The 23,366-nt window shown below is 32.7% G+C and overlaps 1 protein-coding gene across 9 annotated transcripts in view; it reads left to right on the forward strand.

Annotated features, from left to right (window-relative positions):
• The window catches only part of ZC3H13 (zinc finger CCCH-type containing 13), a 92,004-nt gene that overhangs the window by 24,345 nt on the left and 44,293 nt on the right, over window positions 1-23,366 (forward strand). For all 9 annotated transcript variants that reach the window (XM_031684535.2, XM_031684534.2, XM_015243711.3 and 6 more), the window contains 4 exons: window positions 2,670-2,778; window positions 10,858-10,997; window positions 11,592-11,752; window positions 15,327-15,524. In XM_031684535.2, the coding sequence (XP_031540395.1) occupies window positions 2,670-2,778; window positions 10,858-10,997; window positions 11,592-11,752; window positions 15,327-15,524 (608 nt within the window). The remainder of the gene's footprint in view (window positions 1-2,669; window positions 2,779-10,857; window positions 10,998-11,591; window positions 11,753-15,326; window positions 15,525-23,366) is intronic.

A 23,366-nucleotide genomic window follows, 5' to 3' on the forward strand; every position in this document is an offset into this window, starting at 1 on the left:
TATTTAAAGAGCTATCATGTGGAAGAATTACTAGATTTGTTCTGCATGATTCCAGAGATCAAAACTAGTTCCAATTAATAGAAATTCTGGAGAGATATAAGAAAGTTGTGATCACTATAAGCAATGATCTTCTAATAATCAGAACTGTCTGAAAATGGGAGCAAAGGATGCAACAGTGGAAAGCTGTCAGTGGAGACCTTGGGAGTAAATTTGTTTTCCCTGAAGCCTTCTGATAGAGGACTTTTATAACTATGCAAAGTTTAGGAAAAATTTTCCTACGTGGGGTAGGAGGTTGGATTATATTCCTTCAAAGACCTTTATTATTATGGTGGTTAATCCAGTTATTATATTGGTTTTCAGTTCTTTTAGCCTCAACCCTTCTTTTTTTTTTTTTTTTTAAATCTTTTTATTTCTTTATTGAAGTACAGTCAACACTTCTTTTTAGATCATATCCTTGGTGCTGCCTCCTTACTAGCTAAAAGTAAAATTTATAATAAATAGTCCATCCATACATATAATGTTTAAGAAACTAATATGAATAATCTAAAGTAGAAATAAAATGAAAGAAACTTAAAGTTTACAATCACTCATTGCATTTCTGATATGTAAGAGACTTTTAAAACCAAGCATTTTTTGCAAGTTAGGCATAGACTGATTTTTCAGCAAAACCTGATCTTAATTGACAGAAAGCTTGTTTCAGTCTTTACCCACGTGATGAATCCATGCTTTGCTGCAAAAGTATTAGTATATTTGATCACAGGTACTGTTCCAGACTCTGTTGGCATTGCCACGTAATATACTTTAAAATCCAAATAATTCTGAATTCTTAAAATATCTCATCCCATGGGTATTGGCTAAAATATTGTGATTGTAATTCTTTAACAAGTATTTCAGCATGTACATGTTCCAGGATGATCTCGGAACAGTGTCAGAGTTATATTGAAAAACAATAAACAGTGCAAAAATTACATGATTTCAGTATGTACCATACATATTAAGAAATATTTACATAAATAATTAAATTCGTTGAGATTATTACATCACTGGGTCTAAATCTGTTAAAAATATTCTGTTACAAATTTGCAGATTATTTTTCAGTACCAGCACTATTGCTTTTCAACTACATTTATAGTTGGATGTTGTATGATACTATATAGACAAAAGGCACAGAATATATTATGCAATAATTTGGAGGTAACTTTCTATAAACCTTTTTTGATATAGCACGTGCTAATGTATATTTATAGTGGGTTTAATCCATAGGACATTCAAAAGTTGCATGGGATATTCCACAAAGTATAGTTTAAGAATAAAAATAGGTTGTGTTCCTTTTTCTCCTTTTGTCTTATGTACAATAGGAGCTAATTAATTTTTCCTTTTTCTATCTTCTTTTGACCATTTACCATTTTGTAATGGCTGGTTCTATTATATAATCTTTTAATGATTTTTGTCAGCCTCTAGTGTCTTATCAGAAACTATATATGTCATTTAGCAGGTACTGCTTACAACATGACTTCATACTACATTTGTAAAATTTAGGGGCAGTTAATATACTAGAGTTCTTTAAAAAGAAGACTTCAAAGAGAAATTAATTTGTGTTTTTAAGCAGTCAAATTTTATGTCTGGTAATGCCCAGAAAGAGCTTTCAGCACTTAATGTCCTTGTGTGTTAGTGTCTTTCATAGTTAGGATTTTTTTTTTTAAATCTTTTCGTTGTTATTTTGCTTTTTTGTTGGGGAGGAGTAGGAATTAGGTTTATGTATTTTTTAATACAGGTACTGGGGATTGAACCTAGGACCTCATGCATGCTAAGCACATGCTCTCTACCACTGAGCTATGCCCTCCCCCTCATAGTCAGGATTTAGAGTGTTAATAAAAGTGAGACACCGTGGTGGGAAGATAACAATTCCATGATGTTGATTACTTTATTTTCTTACCACTTAGTAAAATGTGGTTTGGAGTCTTTATTGTACATAATAGGATATTTAATTAAATTTTACAAGCTGAATTACTGTTGTCCTGCTTTATCTACGGCCTACTTTTATACCTGGAATAAAATGTTCAAGTTTTTGTTTTTTAGCTGCAATGTAAGGACAACTTTTCTAACTCTTTTAGTTACATTTTGATTTGATCAAAATAGTGAAAGTCTCTTTCTAAAGCATTTATTAAATTATTAAATCAGTTTGAATTTATCTTTAGGTGTAGGAAAATGCTCTTACATTAGTGTATAAGTCTTACATCAGCAGTTATTTTTGAGAACCCACTGAACAGTGTAACCCTTTTCTAGTCATTTTTAAATATAGTCACTTAAAAATCCTCCAATTGTCTTTTATCTGTTTTAAACTTTACCCCTTGATTTTCATGTAGAAACTGAGTATGTAGTATACTATCAAATGCTTATTAAAGTATTAGATTTGCATTGTGTACTTTGAAATCTTAGTTACTTGGTACGTTTACCAAGTTGCCATTCTTTACTAAAATATAGTACAATCTTTTCATTGTGATGCTACTCTAGAACTTGCTACTTCCTCTACTTAGAGGATAAGTGATTATTTGCAAACCTGATTCTTTGATGAAACAATAATGAAGTTGAAAGTATTCTGTATTGTAGCACTACCTCAAATACTTTTTATAAATGTAATAACCTGCATGTATGTATGTACTTTTTAGAAAGAATCTTCAAGAGGGAGACATAGGGAAAAGGAAGACATAAAAATCACTAAGGAGAGAACTCCAGAAAGTGAAGAAGAAAATGTAGAATGGGAAACTAATAGAGATGGTGAGTTTCAAAAAAAAAATCTTTGTTTATATAGTCAATTTATTGATTATTCACTTTGTAGACTTTCTGTGGGCTTCAGAACACTTTTCAGTTATGATCTCCCTGTTGTTTCAGTATCATCTAATTGACTTATTTCTGTGTTAGTGAGTTCTTAAGGCAGAAAATGACATATAGTAGCAGAACAAAAGCAGAAGCTATTTATACTGCATTTTGCAACTTCCCCACCCTTTTTTTCCCCCTAGAACTTGTTGTACAGCATCACAGTCCTTTGGAATTTTATTACCTTTGTAAACTTAAGTTCAACACCAAATTTCTTAAAAAGTCTTAATTTAGGTTTGCTATTTTTGCATAAAATATTATAAGTGAAATTTTTAAACCTTAAGGACCTAAGAAAATTATTTCCAAGAAATTGTTGGTTTCCATCTTTTGGAAGAAATCCAAATCAGATGATATTTGAGACCTGGAATTTGTTCATGAAGTATAAGCAAAATCATCTTTGAGTTATTGCCTTAGCAAATAAGCATTTATTTTCTATACCATAAATATTCTCTCTTCTCTACTTCTGTGATCTTTTGGAAAGGTGAGCACTTATAGTCTCATCCTAATGAATAAAGAAAGAGAACTCATTTTGTTGAATGTGTTGGGTGTAATAGTCATTTTAATTTATACAATCGCCTGATTAATTCAATAGCTTTGTTACTCTACTTATAGATGACAGAAACCAAGAGTTTAAGAATATAAGCCACTTCCTCATCAGTAAGCTGAAAACTTAGACTAGGGGTTAGAAAATTACAGCTTGTGGGCTAGCCATCTGTTCTTGCAATATTTTTGTTTGGAGAACAGCCATGCCCATTTGGTTACATATTTTCTGTGGCTGCTTTTGAGCTATGATGGATGAGTTGAGTACTTGTGACAGCTAAGAGCCTGCAAGCCTAAAATATTTACTACTGTATTTAAGAACTATCTCTGAAAACTTGCAGACTAATACTTGAAAGGTACCTGAAATGACTCTCCAGTAATTTGAACATCAGTACTTTTTAAGGAAATCCATTCCATCTTTGTATAGTATTGTCTGTTAAAAAGTTGCTTCTAAGAACAAACTTCTCTATGATTAGTTCACAGGAATTTCATAAGTAAATCTAATACCTTCTATAAGTTAGCAATAAAGGCAGCTATAATATCCCATTGTAGTTGATTAATCAGTTAATGTATTGAAATAAAATATTACGAACCTTGACTGTTCAAGGTTGAATAGCTGACTTTTCCTAAATACTAAGGGATTAACTCAACACACTTAACATTCTTTTCATTTTAATTATTTGTGGATAAAAAACATTCTGAAATATATTGGATGCTTCTTATTTTTAAAAAGAGAAACTTCCCTATTCCCATTACAATAATGTGTGTTAATTGTTGAACATTTTAAAGGTTCAGAAAAGCCTGAGTCAGTTTGCTCCTTTTCTTCATAGTAGCTATTTCAAACCCTCTCCATAAATCTTCAACCTCTTACGTCTCCAACCTTCCTCTTGCTCCTGTCTCCTGCTTGCCCTTTACAACACCGAGATGATGGAATTCTTTATCCACAATTTCAACTTCCGGCCACCACACCTATAAACTAGTGTTTTGTTCATGTTTAAACTTTTTACTTCCCTTGTGTTCTTTGTAAGAGGCTTTCCTCCTGCTGCATAAAGTTATGTTCCTCTGATTTCCTCCCATTTCTGCAATCTTGTTCATTCATTTTACATCCTCTTTTATATCTTTAACATCCATCTTGGCACATTTTCTCTTCTCCCCATATTTTTTTGTGCCATCATCCTGCTTATTCCCACTTTACAACTAGATTCAATTTTTTTCACCTTATTTATTTAGTCTTTTGACCCATGTCTTCACTAAAACTACGTTAAGGTCACAGTAACCTCTTTTAATAAATGGAGACATGCTTGTCTCTTTCTTCTGTAACCTTCCTGCAACATGTGACACATCTAAGAGCTTCCGTCTTCTTGAAACACTTTCCCCTTGGCTTCCCTGTGTCACTCTTCAGGTTTTCTGTTTTCCTGTTCAGGCCCTTTGGTCTTACATAGAGGTTCCCTGTATGCTAGCTATCCCTTAAATGTTGATTCCCAAGGCTTTGCTCTGGACTATCATCTTGAAAAAGCTAAAGTGATTTTTACCACAAGAGCCTTTTATGTGCAAAATTCTTTTCAAAGGTGAGTAAATGTCTTTTATACTAATTTTACATGCGAAATAGCCACATGGCTATTTCTTATGCTTTCTCTTGATCAAAACTCATAGGTTCTGATTATTGTGATGTCCCTGTGGTTTAACAGTTCCTGTTTGAGGGAATATTGAAGCATGGAGTTAGTCAAATGGTGAGATTGAACTTACTTAATAGATTTACCTTCTGCGTTTTCAGTCTAAAGTGAATAGCAATTTTAGCTAGACTCGGAAGAAATTGGTCTGTATGAGTATTTCTCAAACTTTTAAGTCCCAGGACACTTTTCACTCTTTTTAAGGACTCCAAAGAGCTTTTATCTTTGTGGATTATCTGTTTCAGTAGTTTCTGTAATAGAAGCTGGTACTAAGAAAAATTTAAAATATTTATTTAACAATGATAGTAGTAAATCTAACATATACTTTTATGGAAAATAGCTTTGCAAAGCAAAATTAAAAAGTGTGAACAGGTGGCAGTGTTTTACATATTTTTACAAATCTTTTAAACTTCTTTTTAACTTCTTAAAGTTAAGGTAAATTTCTTAACTGGCTTAATAGAAGACATCTAGATTTCTTATCTGTCTGCATTCAATTTGTTAATGACATCATATTTCATGTAACTTCTGGAAAACTCCATTATATACTTATGAGGCAATGAGTAAACCAGGCAAATAATGTAGCATTATAGAAATATTTTTCATCTTCTGAAACTCCAGAAATTGCCTTGGGAATTCCTAGGAGTCCTTAGACCACTCTTTGAGAACCATTTGTCTCTAGTAGTGGCTTCTAGAACTTTTGGTTGTTTCCCCTTTACCAAGACTTCTTTCAAGTTTTCTGTTCAGGTGAAATCATGCTCCCAGGGCATCATTAACATCTACTATTAATGACTCCAATACCTGGAGCTCTTAACAGAGGCATCTACCAACCGGGTGTCTCCATCTAAATTCTATATCTTAAAAGCACCACTTTCCTACTGGTTTCCCAAAAGCCTGAGAGTCATTGTTGATATTCCTTCTTCTCCTCAGCCCAGACATTTATAGAATTCTGAACATTTCTATCTACTGAATGTCTTTTAGAACCATCTATTTCTCTCAGTTACTGCTAATATTGTAGTTCTTAAGATATTTGTTTGTTGCCTGTAAATATATTTTACCAAATAACCTTGTAATTTCTTGCCTTGAGGTGAGTCTTGTCTCCTAAGTCATTCTCCACTGAAAGCCAGAATAATTTCAGAATTTTTTTTTTTTTTACTAAAGTATAATAATACATTCAGAAGAGTTCCTGATTCATGTGTGCAACTTACTGAGTTTTCACAGACAGAACAACCTTGAACCGGACCTAGGTCAATGAATAGAAAATTACTACTGTCCCATAAACCCAGTTGTACTCCCTTTCCAGTCACTACCTCTCAGCCCCCACCTCACAAAGGTAACTAACTGTCCTGATTTCTACCACCGAGAATTAGTTTTGTCTGATTGAGCTCTGTATAAATGGAATCTATAGCATGTACTGTTTTTGTGCTTAGCTTCTTTTGCTTACAATATGTTTGTGAGATTATTGCACATAGTTACAGTTCATTAATTCTTACCGGCATATAGTATTTCATTGTATGACTACATCATAATTTATTCATTCTACTTACAGTAACCCTTTGAGTAATTTCTAGTTTGGGTCTCTCATGAGTGAGTTTCTGTTACTATTCCTAATTGCATCGTTTGGCAAACATGTGCCCATTTCTCTTGAGTTTATGCTTGGGAGTAGGATTGCTGGTCCATGAAGTCTGCATATGTTTATCTTTAGTAGATAATGTGAAGTCATAAGTGGTTCTCCTTACGATGGTATTTTTTGCCTTTTTCGTCTTAGCCATTCTGGAAGTGTAAGGTAGTATTTTATTGTGGTTTTAGTGTGCATTTCCCTAATGAGTAATGAAGTCGAAAACTTTTTCTAATTTATTGGCCGTTGTACAGCCTGTTTTGTAAACTCTATTCTAGACATTTCCCTATTTGTTTCTATTGTGTTGCTGTTTTTAAATTGTTGAGTATTCTTTATATATTCTAAATGAGGTCTTTATCAGATATATGTATTGCAAGTATATTCTCTCACTCCATCAGTTACAGAGTGAGCTTTTAAAAGAATAAATTGGTTCACTTTATTCCCCTATTAAAAATTCTCTGATTTTCCATTGCCTTGAGGATCAAGTACAAATTCTTATATACCTACAAAACTTTTCGTTATCCAGTTGCTTCCTATATTTCTAGTCTCCCACTCCCAAGTCTTTGTTTTTTATTTATTTCCTTAAACTTACTATAAGTGTTTGCTGTGGGGACCAATGTGGTAATATAAAAAGCAAAGCTATCACTGTAGTAGAAGAGAAAATATCTGAACATGTTTTGGCAATCTTGGAGGTGTGTACATCCTCCTAAAATAAGGTATAAAGCCCAGAAGCCATAAAATATTTGATTACATAAGGATTAAGGATTTAAATTTTTTGTGTAACTAAAATACAGAAGCGACCTATTTTTAAATAGATGACTATAAAATATTTGACATGTGTAATGTGTAAGCATATAGTAAAAACACTGTGTTAACATATAGAGAACTTCACAGATACATAAGAGAAAGATAATCCACTTGAAAACTGGACAGAAGATCCCAAAATTGGATATGTAATTCATAGAGGAAGTAGAAAAAGCCAATTAGTGCTCAGCCTTACTACAGGGGAATGCCAGTGAAAATAGAGAGAGAGCATTCTTCACCCATCAGATTGGTAGCAATGAAAAAACTAGTATTCTGAAGGAAGTTTACATTGGTCAGGCTGTTTTGGAGTGTAGTTTGGCAATATTAAGAATAAAAATTATGCTTATCTTAGGTCCAGCAAATCTAGTTTGAGAAATCTGTTCTAAAAAAAATACTTGCACTTGTGAAACAAGGTAGGTATCAAAATGTTACTCGAAATCTTGTTTATAACAGCAAAATATTGAAAACAAACTAAATGTCTGTCAGAAGGAAAATGATTAAATAAACTGTGATATGTTCATATCATGAAATGCTTTGCAGATGTTAAAAGAAGGTGTTTGACCTTTATGTATGACATGGAAAAATCTTTCTATAAGGCAGTGTGTGTAGAAGAGTATAAATAGAAAGGCTTATGTTTATGTCTATGATTACTTGCATACAATAAGTTGGTAGAAGTAAAGTTGTCGTATTAAAGGGTATGAATGTTCTTAAGGCTTTTACCCATATTGCCAAATTATTTTCCAGGCTAGATGTACAGTTTATGTTGCTACCTCCAGAGAATGAACATTCCTTTTATCTGTACCTTTGCCAGTACCAAATATTATAATTGGGGGGAAATGGCTCTTTAATGCATGAAGAAGTCTTATTTACAAACAATTTGCATTCCTTTCTTTTTGTGAATTGCCTGTTCATGTCTTCTGTCCATTTTTCTTTTAATCAGTAAGAATTCTTTCTATGTACAGAGTGTCAGCGTTATATACTACATATGCTTTTGGTATATATTCTTTAAAAATCTCTGCCTAGTTAAATGTGCTGTTCTAATTGAATATTTTCCTGATGACTTAGAATCATCTATATGAATCAGTTGTTCTAATTGTAATTATAACCTTAAGCTATAAAATATGAGCAGTATTTTCAAAATTTATTAAATGATTTCAGACTGTTTTTGAGTTCCATCCTAATATTTTGTGCTTTCGAATTTCTCTTCTTTTGTCAGACCATCAGGTGCAGTGTGCCTACTTCATAATATGTCTCTTATAGGCTAGGAAAACATCTTACTTTTGATTGTAATATATAAAATTAGAATAAATACTTTCTGAGTAAAGACTTGAGAGCTTTTCCCGTAAGCAAAACATATTAACTACAGTACATTGGCTTTGACATATATTTTAACTGCTCAGGCCTACCCCTATCCCCACCCCTCCTTGGTTGAGTGGTCAGGAATTGAAGATTGAAAGCCAATTTCTCATTTTTCACATGTGTTCTGTATGGGTGATACTTCCAGATAGCAGTTTTTAGATGAGCAGAACATTATTGAAACACTGCAAATCATTCTTCTCAATTAATTACTCTTTCTTTTGTCTTACCTTAGTATTTAGTAATGAAATTTTATGTTAGTGATTTTTTTCATTGAAGTATTACTGATTTACAATGTTGCGTTAGTTTCTGGTGCACAGTATAGTGATTCAGTTATACATATGTGTGTGAGCATATATTCTTTTCCATTATAGGTTATTACAAGTTATTGAATATAGTTCCCTGTGTTATCTGTTAATGATTTAAGAATACAATCAAACCAGGTCATTATTTATTCACTGATGTAAAATGTCTCAGTGGAGTACAAAATAGTAACTAGAGATACCCATTATTCATTTAATTAAATTCAGCATCTTTAGCATTTTATCCGATAAAAACTGTGTGCTCATAAATATTTAGTAATTGCTTTCTGACTGAAAAGTGTGATTTAGTCTGTATTATATATTTACTGAGAAATTGTCATCAGACACCAAAGTAAGGTGAATAATCAAGTTTTGGACACAGATAATGGATATATAATTATCCTCTCAGTCCCCAAAAATGAGTGGTTTGCATTCTAGTGTATTTTACCTATAAGTCAGTGATGTTCTTTTGTATGTGTGTGCTTTAAGCAGTCAAGTAGAACTCTTTCTTTTTTTGTGCTTCATTTTATTTCTTTTCCCCAAGTTAAGAAATGGTGATCTTAAATGCTAAAAGTATGGCTTGAGAACGGACCTCAGTTTGTAATCAGTCAAGCCCAGTGTGGTCATGTGTTAAGACAGAAGTCAGTGCAATAGGTTTCTTGGCATTAATAGCAAATAAAATGACAGTTCCAGTAGGCACTGAAAACTTCTACATATTGTAATGAAATACCTCTGCACACCACTCTTCCTGTTTTTTCCCCCTTAAACCAACCTTCAGGTTCTTTTCATTAGAAAAGATGAATAAAAATAGATACATAATATCAGGTCCATTGAAGAGATGAACAATTCTAATCTAAGGAACTAGTGAAAATGTTATAGATCCTTCAGAAATTAGCTTATGTACACATTAACATTAAAATTATTTTTAGATACAGATCAGTTATGATATTAATAAAAAAACTATGGAAACAATGTTGTACACCCAATGTAACCTTAATACTAATGAGTCTAAGAAAATCAAGAAGATAATGAATCCATCATATGCAGCATGAAATATTGAAGGCTTTGGTATCTTTAATGCTTAGAATTTATAACTGAGTGTTTTAATTGTATCTTTTAAAAATTTCACCTGCTAAAAAAAGAATTTGTGATTAATTATGACTGGATTAAGAACTACATGTATATTATACTTTAAAAAAGAGAAAATAATGACAGCAGTAAATGCTGGCAAGGATGCAAAAACCTGGATTTCTTATACATTGCTCATAGGAATGTCAAATGGTAAAAATGCTCTGGAAAGTAGTTTGCAGTTTCTTAAACAAACAAACATACATTTACTGTATGACCTATAGCAGTTTCACTCCTGGGCATTTGTCCCAGATAAATTAACTTATGTCTTTGGGGAAAAAGAATCCAGTTCCTAACTGAAAACTCAATCCCCAAACAACCCAGAATCATTCACAGAAAACTCAGGAACCTAAAAAATGTTTGGCTTTTCATAAAGAAATTAGCCATATCTATTTTAGTTCTTTGTAGCATATGTTTCTTTTACCTTTTAGAAGTATGTTATTCTAATTAAAGAATCTGCCATTTTAATTTGTATAAAAATAGTCAAAAATTTTCCTCTAATTTTTAATATAGATAATTAGGGTAGTTTCTGACAACTAAAAGTAATTAAGTTTTTATTTTAAAGATTCTGACAATGGAGATATTAATTATGATTATGTTCATGAGTTGTCGTTGGAAATGAAGCGTCAAAAGATACAGAGGGAATTAATGAAGCTGGAACAAGAAAACATGGAGAAAAGAGAAGAAATTATTATTAAAAAGGAGGTATGCTATTTATTGAAATATTTTAGTAGTTAACAACATGGATATCGAGCAGAGAACTCATTAGCTGCTTGCTAGGATGTTGATATGTGGTCAACTTACTGCATATTAGTCACTTCATATATGTTAATCATTTAATCTTCACATTACTCTGTTAGATAAATAGGACGTATTTTTGTTATCTAACAGGTAAATAAAACTGAGATTCTGTTGCTTAGAGTCACTAGTTAATGTAGAATGGGTCTTGAATCTATGTATATCTGGTTTTTAGGCCCATGCTATTTCTAGAACACTTGTTTCTTAAGAGTAGAAAGAGATAAAATTTATTGGAATATAATTTATGATTTTTCTGAGGAGAGTTTGAAATTTTATAATTTTAGTTTGCTTTATTGATATTAGTATTATGTGAGGGCAGTTAATTAGCATATGGGTTAACAGCATAGATTCAGGAGTCAGACTAATATAAATATGTGGTAGCTATCATAACACTATTTCATTTGAAGTTTGGTATGATTTCAAAACATATGCTTTGTTGTCTGATTATAACAACCACGATTGAAAGTGTTTCTGAATTAACTTACTGAATTCTTTTGGAAGGTTTCACCAGAAGTGATTAGATCAAAGTTATCTCCATCACCTTCTCTAAGAAAGTCTAGCAAATCTCCAAAGCGAAAATCAAGCCCTAAGTCATCATCTTCAACTAGCAAGAAAGACAGGAAGGCAACTGCCATATCCTCTCCCTTGTTGGACCAGCAGAGGTTAGTAGGGTAGTAAATAGTGCCAGGATGAAATAGCTTTTATGAAGTGATATTCAAAAGAATTACTTAGTCGATCCCATGAAGATACTTTTAATACATTAAGTATTTAATGTAAACTTTTTTTTTCCTAATAGAGAAAAAGTGTAACTCGTTTCCATTTAAAAGAAAATAAAGAGAACAATGAAACAAAGGTCTCTGTCACATATATATATGCTTCAGAGCTTTTTATTTTTAAAGAGATAAACAGCAGCTGTATTTCCTGTCCTTCCCTCTTGAATTTGGTATTTATGATACTTGTGCATGTGTGTTTATACTTTCATAATATATATTATTTTACAGTGTATAGTATCATTTTCATCTGTTTACTCTTAATATAGATATAGCTTTCCTTCTATAGCTTATTTTTTCACTTGACATTTTTTACATTTGTCTATATTGACATATGTACCTATATTTCTTTCATATTATATATTTATCTACTTTGCTGTTCTTGAACATTTAAATTGTTTCCAGTTTTTATCTATTACAGGTTATGTACAATGAACATTCTTCTTGTCTCCTTGTATACATGATCAAGAGATTAAATTCTTTATGATGTATATGAATCAGTATGAATATATTATTTAGAATTATTGTAGTGGCCAATTGAAAGACTAAAAATAGAAATAAATTACATCAAGGGATTGAGAATAAGGCAGGAGACACCTTTTTATTTAATGTCACTCTGGACTACTTAAATTTTATTTTAATAAAGGGCATACACTAATTTTACTTAAGAAAAAGGCTAAACTGAAAACCTCTTCCCAACTGTTGGCAAACACTTGTCTATTTGAACCCATAATGAAACTCATGTTTGTCTCCTAGACTCCATTTGCTTTTTGCCTAGATTATTATGTCATCCTACTGACTATATTTACTTTACCTAGTGTTCACTCCCCCACACATAGAAAGATCTTCGTTCAGCTGCCCTAACCCTTTACTTTACAGAACAATTCCAATTAATTTATTACACCAGTGAAAAACAGTAGCTTTCCATTCTGTTGACTGAAATTCAGATTTTTCTTAAGAATGACATTCACACTTTGATCTTTTCAGTCTTCTCCATATTTTTGTCCAATTTTCCTCCTATATTCATCCACCTTCAGTCCTTCAGTTTCTAGCTCTAGTTTTCCCATTTCTCCTTACTGAACCTAATTTCTGTTCCATTAGTATATCTATCAGATTTTATTTACAGCTCTCATTTAATACTAATTGCTATTTGCATTATGTTTTAGCTGTGGCATACATATTTTACAGCCTCTATTAAATTTAAGCTCCTTGAAGATTGGGATCTTGATGGTTCACTGTTCTGTCTCTTCACAGCACCTATTTTGCAAGGAGACTGACTCTCCTTTGCTCTTGGGGTTGAGTAAAAGGATATGAAAGAATTTAGAGCTATAGAGTGATGCAATTCACCTCACTTCCTCGTTATCCTTTGACTAACCAATTATATAACTGTCCCTCAGTTCCACTCATTTCCCCCCAAAAACCCAGCATATCAGAAATACTCCTTTTCATTTTCTTATCCTTTCTGTTTATAAAATCTTCAAAATTTAATCTCTTCATAGAAGGTTTTGATAACTGTTTAGATGGTTGGTTTTATCCTGTTCTTTTTTCTTGTAGTCATCTCTTAGTGCTGTATTAGTAACTCACTTATTCTTTAATGAATATTGAGCATGAATAATTGTTCCCATTGATTTAACTACTATATTTTCTGTATCATAAAGTATTGACTTTAAGATGAACCATTAATTTAATAATAACAGAAAGACTTGGAAAACAGTACTTTCAAGGTACAAAGAAAATATTGAATATAGCATTTCTGTGGTCATGCAGTTTTTATTGCCTAGAGTGTGTCAGATCAACTTTTAGTTGCATCGTGGATCATAGTATAGACTGAAGACATTCAACAAGTAATGATTAGAATTTCAGTTAAAATTCAGTGGAATATTGCGACCAATGCTAGTAAATCATCTGAGTTGACAGTCAGATAAACTCCTTGGTCTTACGTGGTTATCATATTGAGGAGGCAAAGATAATCACAGACAAATTAAACTTACACTTCTCCCTGAAAGTTGGCAATTTTATTTGACATTCATTGTAGGAGATAACTATAACCTGATTAGTAAGCATTATGCGGATCTGTGAGATAGTGTAGCTTAGAATCAGCAAATGTATTATCGATTCTGTTCATCTGTATTGTTTCTTAGTTTTTATTAAATAAATTTTTCTTTATAGTTTTTTTGTCCAGAGACTTGTGAAGTATGTCAAAAACTGTTCAAAAGAAATAGTTTTGGGGTGAAAGAGAAAAAGTCTCTAAAATTGATAGAAGTAGATAATTGAGCTCTGTGCCACAAATAGGAAGTGGGCACTGTGCCAGTGAAGAATAGTCAGTTGATTTAAAGTTGAATTGTTGACTTCAGAATGCACAAAACCTATTCCGGGCCATTCAGTTGGAAGGCACTTGCAAACCCTATGTATGTAACACAATTGTGTTTTCCAGCCACATATATTTTTGAAGATATTTGAAGAAATTGTGCACTTTAGTGAGTATACCGGCATAATCCTAGTTGTTGTAATAGCTTACTCCCAGAATGTGAATTTAACGCAGCGGAAGTTTTTTTCTCACTCAAATAAGAAATGGGTGTTTCTGATTAATAATAGGTGGCTCTCCTATACGTGAAGATTCAGTAACTAGGCTCCTTCTGAACATCACTCTACTTTCTTGGGTTTTTGTGGACACTGAAAAGTGGCATGTGCAAAGAAAAAAATCTAGAGTGTTGCACTTATTTAGCTATGTAGTTTTAAGTGAATATTTACTAACAATGCTTAGAATTTCATTGATAGATGATGTAATTGTTCTTTGTAATGCTGAAAACGTAGAAGCCACCTAAAAAACTTATCAATGTGAAATTACTTAAAAGAAGTGTTGGAGCATGTATCTACTGAAAGAAATTCTGTACAGTCCATAAGAATAATTTATTGAAATTCACTGTTATAGAAAGATACCTATGCTATACTTCATACAAAAAAATTTATAAAACTTGGTATTATGATTGTACATATGGGGTGGGGAGAAAGGAAAGAGGAAAGAGGCATGGAAAAAGTATGGACATATATCCAAGGTAGTGGAATCCAAGCTATCCTTGGATAGTGGAATTATAGATGAGTTTTACTTTTCCATCTACTTTTCTATATAAGCTTAAAAAAAAAAGTTCAGTTCTTGTAGTTGTTTTATTTTATAGTTTCTTTTCTGGAAGAATCTCTACTCCACCTCCATTTTTTTTCTCAGAAATCTACCCTTTAAAATTATATAATAAGCAACATTAACAAAATGAGTAGCAAGTAAATCTTTCCTCATTTCTGTGGGTTTTTTTTTTTCTGGATATTGATTACTAGTATACAGAATAGTAAAAGGCAAGTTATTGAAAGGGAGGCTACCATTTTTTAAAAGTGCTTTGTTAAAATGAAAAAAAAAAATCCATTTGACCTTCTAAAAGTACCTGGGCTTCTGATAGATTTGTATTACCTTCAGGAATTCAAAAAGCAACCAAACTAAGAAGAAAGGACCTCGTACTCCTAGCCCACCCCCTCCTATACAGGAAGATATCACTCTGGCTAAAAAATATAAAGAAAAATATAAAGTAAAAGACAGGATAGAAGAGAAACCAAGAGATGGAAAAGACAGAGGGCGAGATTTTGAAAGACAAAGAGAAAAAAGAGAAAAGCCAAGGTAAGTAGGACTACATATTTTTAATAATCTTCCTTCCTTAGAATCTGAAATATTACCAGAAGCTTTTACGCATTAATACAATGGATTCTTTTTTTAAGTGTTTATAACTGTGTACATTTAACAACTACCATGTTGAATTATGGTTACTTAGTAAACATGAATATAACAGATCATTATGATTAAAAAAAAATTCCCAATTTTAACCATTTTTAAATGTACAGTTCAGTAGTGTTAAGTATATTCAGTGTAATGAAATAGATCTCCAGAACTTTTTCATCTTTCAAATCTGAAATTCTATACCTCTTAAACAACTCCTTTTCACTCTCCAACTTAGCCCCCAGCTCCCCAACCCCTTAAAACCACCATTCTACTTTCTATTTCTATGAATTTGACTACTTTAGATAGCTCATATAAATGGAATCATTTTGTCTTTTTGTGACTGGCTTATTTCACTTAGCATAAGGTCTTCAAGGTTCATCCATGTTGTAGCATATAACAGGATTGCTTTCCTTTTTAGTGCTGAATGATACTCCATTGTCTATATGCCACAATTTTTACCCATTCATTTGTCAGTAAACATGTGGGTTGCTTCCACTTCTTGGCTATTGTGAATAGTACTGTTAGGAACATGGGTATGCAAATATCTCTTCAAGACCTTTCTTTCAATTCTTTTGGAATTATACTCAGAAGTGGGATTGCTGGCTCACATGGTATTTTAATTTTTAATTTTTTGCAAATCTTTCATACTTTTTTCCATACCATCTACTCCATTTTATAGTCCCACTAACAGTGTACAAGAGTTCCGGTTTCTCCGTACCTTCACCAACACTTGTTATTTTCTGTATTTTGATACTGTGTTCTTGATTTGCATTTTGCTGCGAGATGTAACTGTGGTTTTGATTTACGTTTCACTGATTGGTGATCTTGAGCATCTTTTCATATGCAAAAGCAGTGGCCATTTGTGTATCATCTTTGAAGTGATGTCTATTTAAGTCCTTTACACAGTTTATGTTGACTTAATTTGATTTTTGTTGTTGAATTGTAGAAATCCATTGTATATTCTGGATGTTAACCCCTTAACAGATTTGCAAATATTTTCTCCCTTTTTGTAGGTGGCATTGAATTTCACTCTCTTGATGGTGTTTTTTGATGCACAAAAGTTTTTAAAGTATGATATAGTCCCATTTATCAGTTTTGGTTTTGTTGCCTGCACTTTTTGTATTACAACCAAGAAATCATTGCCAACTCTACTGTTATGAAGATTTTCCTCTGTGTTTTCTTATAAGAGTTTTATAGTTTTAGAACTTAAATTTGAGTCTTCAATCACTTTAAAAAAATTTTTTTGCATTTTTTAATTGAGTTATAGTTTACAATGTTATGTCAATTTCTGGTGTACAGCACAATTTTTCAGTCATACATGAATATACATGTATTCATTTTCATATTCGTTTTCACCATGAGCTGCTACAAGATCTTGAATATATTTCCTTGTGCTATACAGTATAAACTTGTTTACCTATTCTATATATACCTGTCGGTATCTACAAATACCAAACTCCCAGTCTATCCCTTCCCACTCCTCTCAACCCTGGCAACCACAAGTTTGTATTCCATGTCTGTGCATCTTTTTCTGTTTTATATTTAAGTTCATTTAGTTCGTTTGTCTTCTTCTTCTTCTTTTATTTTTTTTAGATTGCACATGTGAGTGATATCATATGGTATTTTTTTTTTTTTTCTCTTTCTGGCTTACTTCATTTAGAATGACATTCTCCAGGGACATCCATGTTGCTGCAAATGGCATTATGTTGTCATTTTTTGTCGCTGAATAGTATTTCATTGTATAAATATACCACAACTTCTTTTTCCAGTCATCTGTCGATGGACATTTAGGTTGTTTCCATGTCTTGGCTGTTGTAAATAGTGCTGCTATGAACATTGGGGTGCAGGTGTCTTCTTGAATTAGGATTCCTTCTGGATATATGTCCATGAGTGGGATTGCTGGGTCATATGGTAAGTCTTTTGAGGAATCTCCATACTATTTTCCACAAAGGTTGCACCAAACTGCATTCCTATCAACAGTGTTGGAGGGTTCCCTTTTCTTCACACCCTCTCTAGCATTGCTTATTTGTGGACTTTTGAATGATGGCCATTCTGACTGGTGTGAGGTGATACCTCATTGTAGTTTTGATTTTCATTTCTCTGATAATTAGTGATATTGAGCATTTTTTCATGTGCCTATTGGTCATTAATATGTCTTTATTGGAGAATTTCTTATTGAGGTCTTCTGCCCACTTTTGGATCAGGTTGTTTGTTTTTTTCTTATTAAGTCATATGAGCTATTTATATATTCTGGAGATCAAGTCCTTGTCAGTTTCATCTTTTGCAAGTATTTTCTCCCATTCTGTAGGTTGTCATTTTGTTTTGCTTATGGTTTCCTTTGATATGCAAAAACTTGTAAGTTTAATTAGGTTCTATTTGTTTATTTTTGCTTTTATTTCCATTTCTTGGGTAGACTACCCTAGGAGAACATTGCTGAGATGTATGTGAGATAATGAAGAACTTCACAGACAAGGAAAAACTAAGAATTTTGAACACTAAACCTATGCTAAAAGAAATATTGAAAGGTCTATACTCTAAATAAAAAAGGAGCAGGATGCTACAGAAAGAAGAAAACCATAATTGGAAAGGCTATAACTACCATGAATTACAACAGAATAAACATGAAATTTTAGAAGAGGACATCTAAATCATTAAGGGTGGGGGAGGGGAGCAAGAAAATATGGAGTTTTTTTAATTTTTATTTTTTTTTGTTCTCAGTAGGATGGTTTTGAGCTTATATTTATATCTGTTTAAAACAGTTATAATAATGTGTTAATATATGTACAAAACAGGGTAGCCACAAGCCATAAAATTAAAATAGAGTCACAAAAATTAATCCCTTTTTAGTTAATTTTTTGTATATGTTTTAAGATTCCGGGTCCAAGTTCATTTTTTGCATGTAGAACACTAGTTTTCCCAGCACCATCTTTTGAAGGAACTCTCCCCCTTGAGTGGTCTTTTGGCACCCTTGTTGAAGGTCATTTAACCATATATGCAAGGATTTATTTGGGGGCTCAAACATTTACTCCATTGGTCTATTTGTCTGTCTTTCTGCTGATACCACACTACTTTTGTAATTGTAGCTTTGTAATATGTTTTGAAATCAGGAAGTGTGAGTCTTCTAACTTTGTTATTACTTTCTGAAATTATTTTGGCCATTTGGAATCCCTTGAAATTCCATATAAAGTTTGTTGAGTGTATTATTGTGAAAAAATGTTGAATTTTGTCAAATTTTTTTTGCATCTGTTGAGATAATTATGTGGATCCCCCCCTTCATTCTGTTAATATGGTGTAGTACACTGGTTGATTTTCCAGTGTTTAAACCACCCTTGCATTCGAGGAATAAATTCTGCTTGGTCATGTATATAATCCTTTTAACATATTGAATTTGGTTTGCTTAGTACTTTGTTGAGGATCCTGGAGAATGTTCAGAGTGCACTTGAGAAGAATGTATATTCTTCTATGGTTGGGTGGAGTGTTCTGTACATGTTTGTTAGGTCCATTTACCCTGTAGTGTTGTTCAGTCCTGTATTTCCTTGTTCTTTTATCTGTTAACAAGCATTAGCTTTTTTAGATAAATGGAATTATAAAAAAGATCTGACTGGAGAGAGAGCAGACTCCTTTGAAAATTTATTCACTTTGAAATTTAGTAATTGTTTTAAAATTTAGAATTTAGATCACTCAGTTGACTACTTAGAGTCTCTGTGTTTTAATTTTTTCTCATAAACCAGTTTTTCTGTACGCTAGAGATAGTTTCTTAAAGGTCTCTTTTTGAAACTGACAAATTATGAGCTCTTGATTTTTAAAATGCATTCAATGCCTTTTAAGAACAAACTTTGTAAAAAACATGCAGGTAATATTTCTTCAGTTCACAAGATTTATGAAATGCTTACAGGTTTGATAGGGTATTTTTCCCTTGTTCTTTTTTATTAGTTTTTAAAATATATTCTTTCATAAAATTAATGTTTTCTCAAGAAAAAAACTGACTTTTTGGAGGGCTCTCAATCTTTTTTCTTTTTGAGTTATAGTGTAATAGAAAATGCACAAGCCTTGAACTTTCTCAATAGGAACTTGTATTTTGGCTCTGCCAGTTACTTGATGTGAGACCTTGAATAAATTGTTTTTTTTTTCTGAGCCTGTATTTCTTCAGCTGTAAAATATACGTGATACTGCCTCATTGGGTTGAGGTGAGGATTAAATGAAATACTGCTTTAAAAAATGAGCAAAGTGCTCAGTAAATACACTGTTTTATCTTCCTATTTTAGTAATAAATTATAGCATAGTGATATTTAAAAATGCCTTTCCATTTGCAGATTTTCACTTGCGCTGCATAGTTGTAGAATGTAGCCGTAAAGATACTTATTTTTTTCTAACTGTTCTTCTCTGATACTTACGTAGCAGTTAGTAGTAAGGACTCAGTTTAGGAGGCTTAAGTACATAAGGCAATAGTGCCCATACTTTTCTGCACGTTGGAATCACCTGAGAGTCTCTAAAAAATATCGATGCCTGATGCTAGTCCCCACATATTCTGATTTAATTAGTATGGGGAGCAATGTTGGTGTCCAGATTTTTAAAAAGCTCACTGGGTGATTCTAGTGTTAGCAGAGTTTGGGAACCATAAATTGAGATTTATTCTTTCATTTAAAGAAACTTAGTGGGAGGCCATCCAAGACTGATAGATACGCTCTTCCACAAAGTCACTGAAGATCCAGCCATTCTCTTTCTTCCTTGTGATTGCTTCCTTTTTCAGGGTTATCTCTGGTTGACTCTGACTGCTGATGCAGTAGCCTTTACATTCATATTCCAGGCAGCAGAAAAAAATGAAGGGAAAGAAGCCTAATCTTCCTGAAAGTCTCAACGCACTATTTTCTGTTACATCTTATTGGCCAGAATTTAGTCACAGGGCTACATTTAGCTATGAGGGAGTCTTGGAAATGTAATCTTAGCTGGGCATATAACTGACCCAAATAAAATTGGGGTTACTAAGGAGCAAGAAGAAGGACGGGTGTTGGGATAAGTTACTGCAGTTTCTGCTATGCTTGCAAGATGCCATTTCTGTCCATGTTATTAAGTAATGAGATTATCAGAGTGAAAATAGTGTTATCTGGCACTTTATCTGGAAAACTCTGTGAACTGGTGTTGGTAGTATCATTCAGGATGAATTATCTACCTACTAAGAGTTAATATAGCTTTATAATACATAAGTTCAATGAAACTTGGTCTTTTCCCCAAAAAAGATTTTGGTGATAAGCTTAGCCCTCTCTTTGTCTTGGTAAGAAATTATCTACTGTAACTTACTTAGATCAATTAATTTTTCCCCCTCTCCCCTCTGTGGTGACTTTGAAGAACCAGAATGATTCTGTCAGTGGTTGCTAGGATCTAGCAACATTATGTCTTATTGGAGCAATAAGAATGGTTGACTGGAGCATCCATAATTCTTGAACATATTTTCCTAAGATATACTTTCATCTTATTGAATCCAGTAGGTTTGTTTTTGAAAATGACATGTAAATAAGATGGAAATTAGTTAAATGTTCTTGCTGATTTACATTATAAGAAGTCTTTATTCTTCTCTAATGGTTCTTGGTGCTCTTGTTTTGCTATTTTAAACCAGAAATCTGTGAGAGGTGATTCTTAACTAATGTCACCTGGGTAGTCCACCATTGAAACGGTAACACATTTTGTATTATGAGGAATTGAATATTACAGTTGATTCTTCATTTTCTGTTTTTTCACCCTGGCTGTCTCTACCAGGAGCAGTAAGATATGCCTAGGGCTCACTTGTTGCTCAGTATACGGAAAGATCTGAACTTGGTTTATTTCTTTTGTCTGAGGAAGTGAAGAAGCAGAGTACTGAAGGGCTGCATGGGTACCTGACTTGTACTAGAATTCTAAAGCCATATTTGACAAGGTTGAAAGGAATATTTTACTTTAGGACGATTTGATTTAATTTCCAGGTTTTTTTTTCTTTTTTAAGGCAAGGTTGTTAATTTATCTCCATTACTGTGAATAAGGAATTTATTTGTCACATTTTTTTTGCTGTGAGTTACCACAAGATCCTTGTATATATTTCCCTGTGCTATACAGTATAATCTTGTTTATCTGTTCTGCGTATGTCTGTCAGTATCTACAGATTTTGAAATCCCAGTCTGTCCCTTCCCACCATCCGCCCCCTCGGCAACCACAAGTTTGTATTCTACGTCTGTGAGTCTGTTTCTGTTTTGTATTTATGTTCCATTTTTTTTTTTTTTTTAGATTCCACGTATGAGTGATCTCATATGGTATTTTTCTTTCTCTTTCTGGCTTACTTCACTTAGAATGACATTCTCCAGGGACATCCATGTTGCTGTAAATGGTGTTATGTTGTCATTTTTGTGGCTGAATAGTACTCCATTGTATAAATATACCACATCTTCATCTTCAATGAATATATGTATGTTCGTTTATAGCTGAAAAATTGTGCTCTACACTGGAATTTGACACAACATTGTAAAATGACTATAACTCAATAAAAAAATGTTAAAAAATTTATTCTGAAACCAAACAGTGTATTTAAGAATCTTTGTCACTGCTTTCAGATTCTGGGGTATGTAATTAAAGGTTAGTATCTAAATTCTTTTTGGAGAAAATTGCCCTTTAAAATTAATTTAGATGTTATAGTGGGCTTACTGGGAGTATTCTGGTTATCAGGATGTGCTATTCTTAAGTAAAAGTATGCTAATTCGTTTATTCATTCAACAGTTACTGAATACCGAGTATGTAGTAGACACTGTCAAAAGTTGATGCAGCAGTGAACAAAAATGTCAAAAGCTTTGTTACTACAGGTGGAAGTAATATAATAATCATGTGTGTGTAAAATATCTTTCCAAATACAGATTTTTTTCCCCCCTTTCTTCCAAGTAAAGGAAGACTTACTAGGCCTATTGGATATAGGGGATTGCTTACATTTCTTAAAGGATAGTCCCCAAATGCATATGCATATATGAGACTTTTGATGCAGCAAAGCCACATGATCCTATGACTTTTAAGTCCTTCTCCTTGTCTTCTGTGTCTCAGTTCTTCAGCCTTCTACCTCAGGGGCTGCTAATCTGGATTTTAGGGGTCTACAGATTTATTGGTTTGTGAATAAAATTTTACCTGTGTATGTTTTGATGAGAGGGAGAATGCCCATCACTTCCCAGAAAAATTCATGATTTCCCCACTCTCTAAAAATTTTTAAGGATTATTAGTCATTCTTTGGGCCTCTGCCACTAAACTGGCATCGAGGATTTGGGTACTTACCTCCCAGACCTTTGTTGACCTTGTCAACCTAGTTAAGAATATACTGTGTTCCCAGAATATTTGTTAATTTGAATAACACTAAATTCTGTCACATAGTTGCTTTTGAAGCAAATAGTTTGTAGGCCACAGTTCTTAAAGGAATTTTGTATCAGTGTTTTCCAGTGTGACTGGTAGACTTTACTCAGCAGTGATTTATTTATACAACATTGATCAAAACCTGAATATCACTTGTTTACCCCCCAAAGCCTTATAGATTTATTTTGTTACTCTGCTTTTAGAAAATTTAGCAATTTCTTATGATACTTTTAAAAATAAATTTTCCATGACTGCTCTGTACCGAAAACAGTAAAATCTTGATTACTTGGAACTCAACTTAACTAAATCATTTTTATTCTGCGATTTGTTGTAGAAGAGATATAGCTGACAGGAAGATTAAACTCAAGTTGGATATTTAGTCAGAAA

The sequence above is a fragment of the Vicugna pacos genome, chromosome 14 (genome assembly GCF_048564905.1).
Source record: "Vicugna pacos chromosome 14, VicPac4, whole genome shotgun sequence".
In the NCBI taxonomy this organism is placed as follows: Eukaryota; Metazoa; Chordata; class Mammalia; order Artiodactyla; family Camelidae; genus Vicugna; species Vicugna pacos.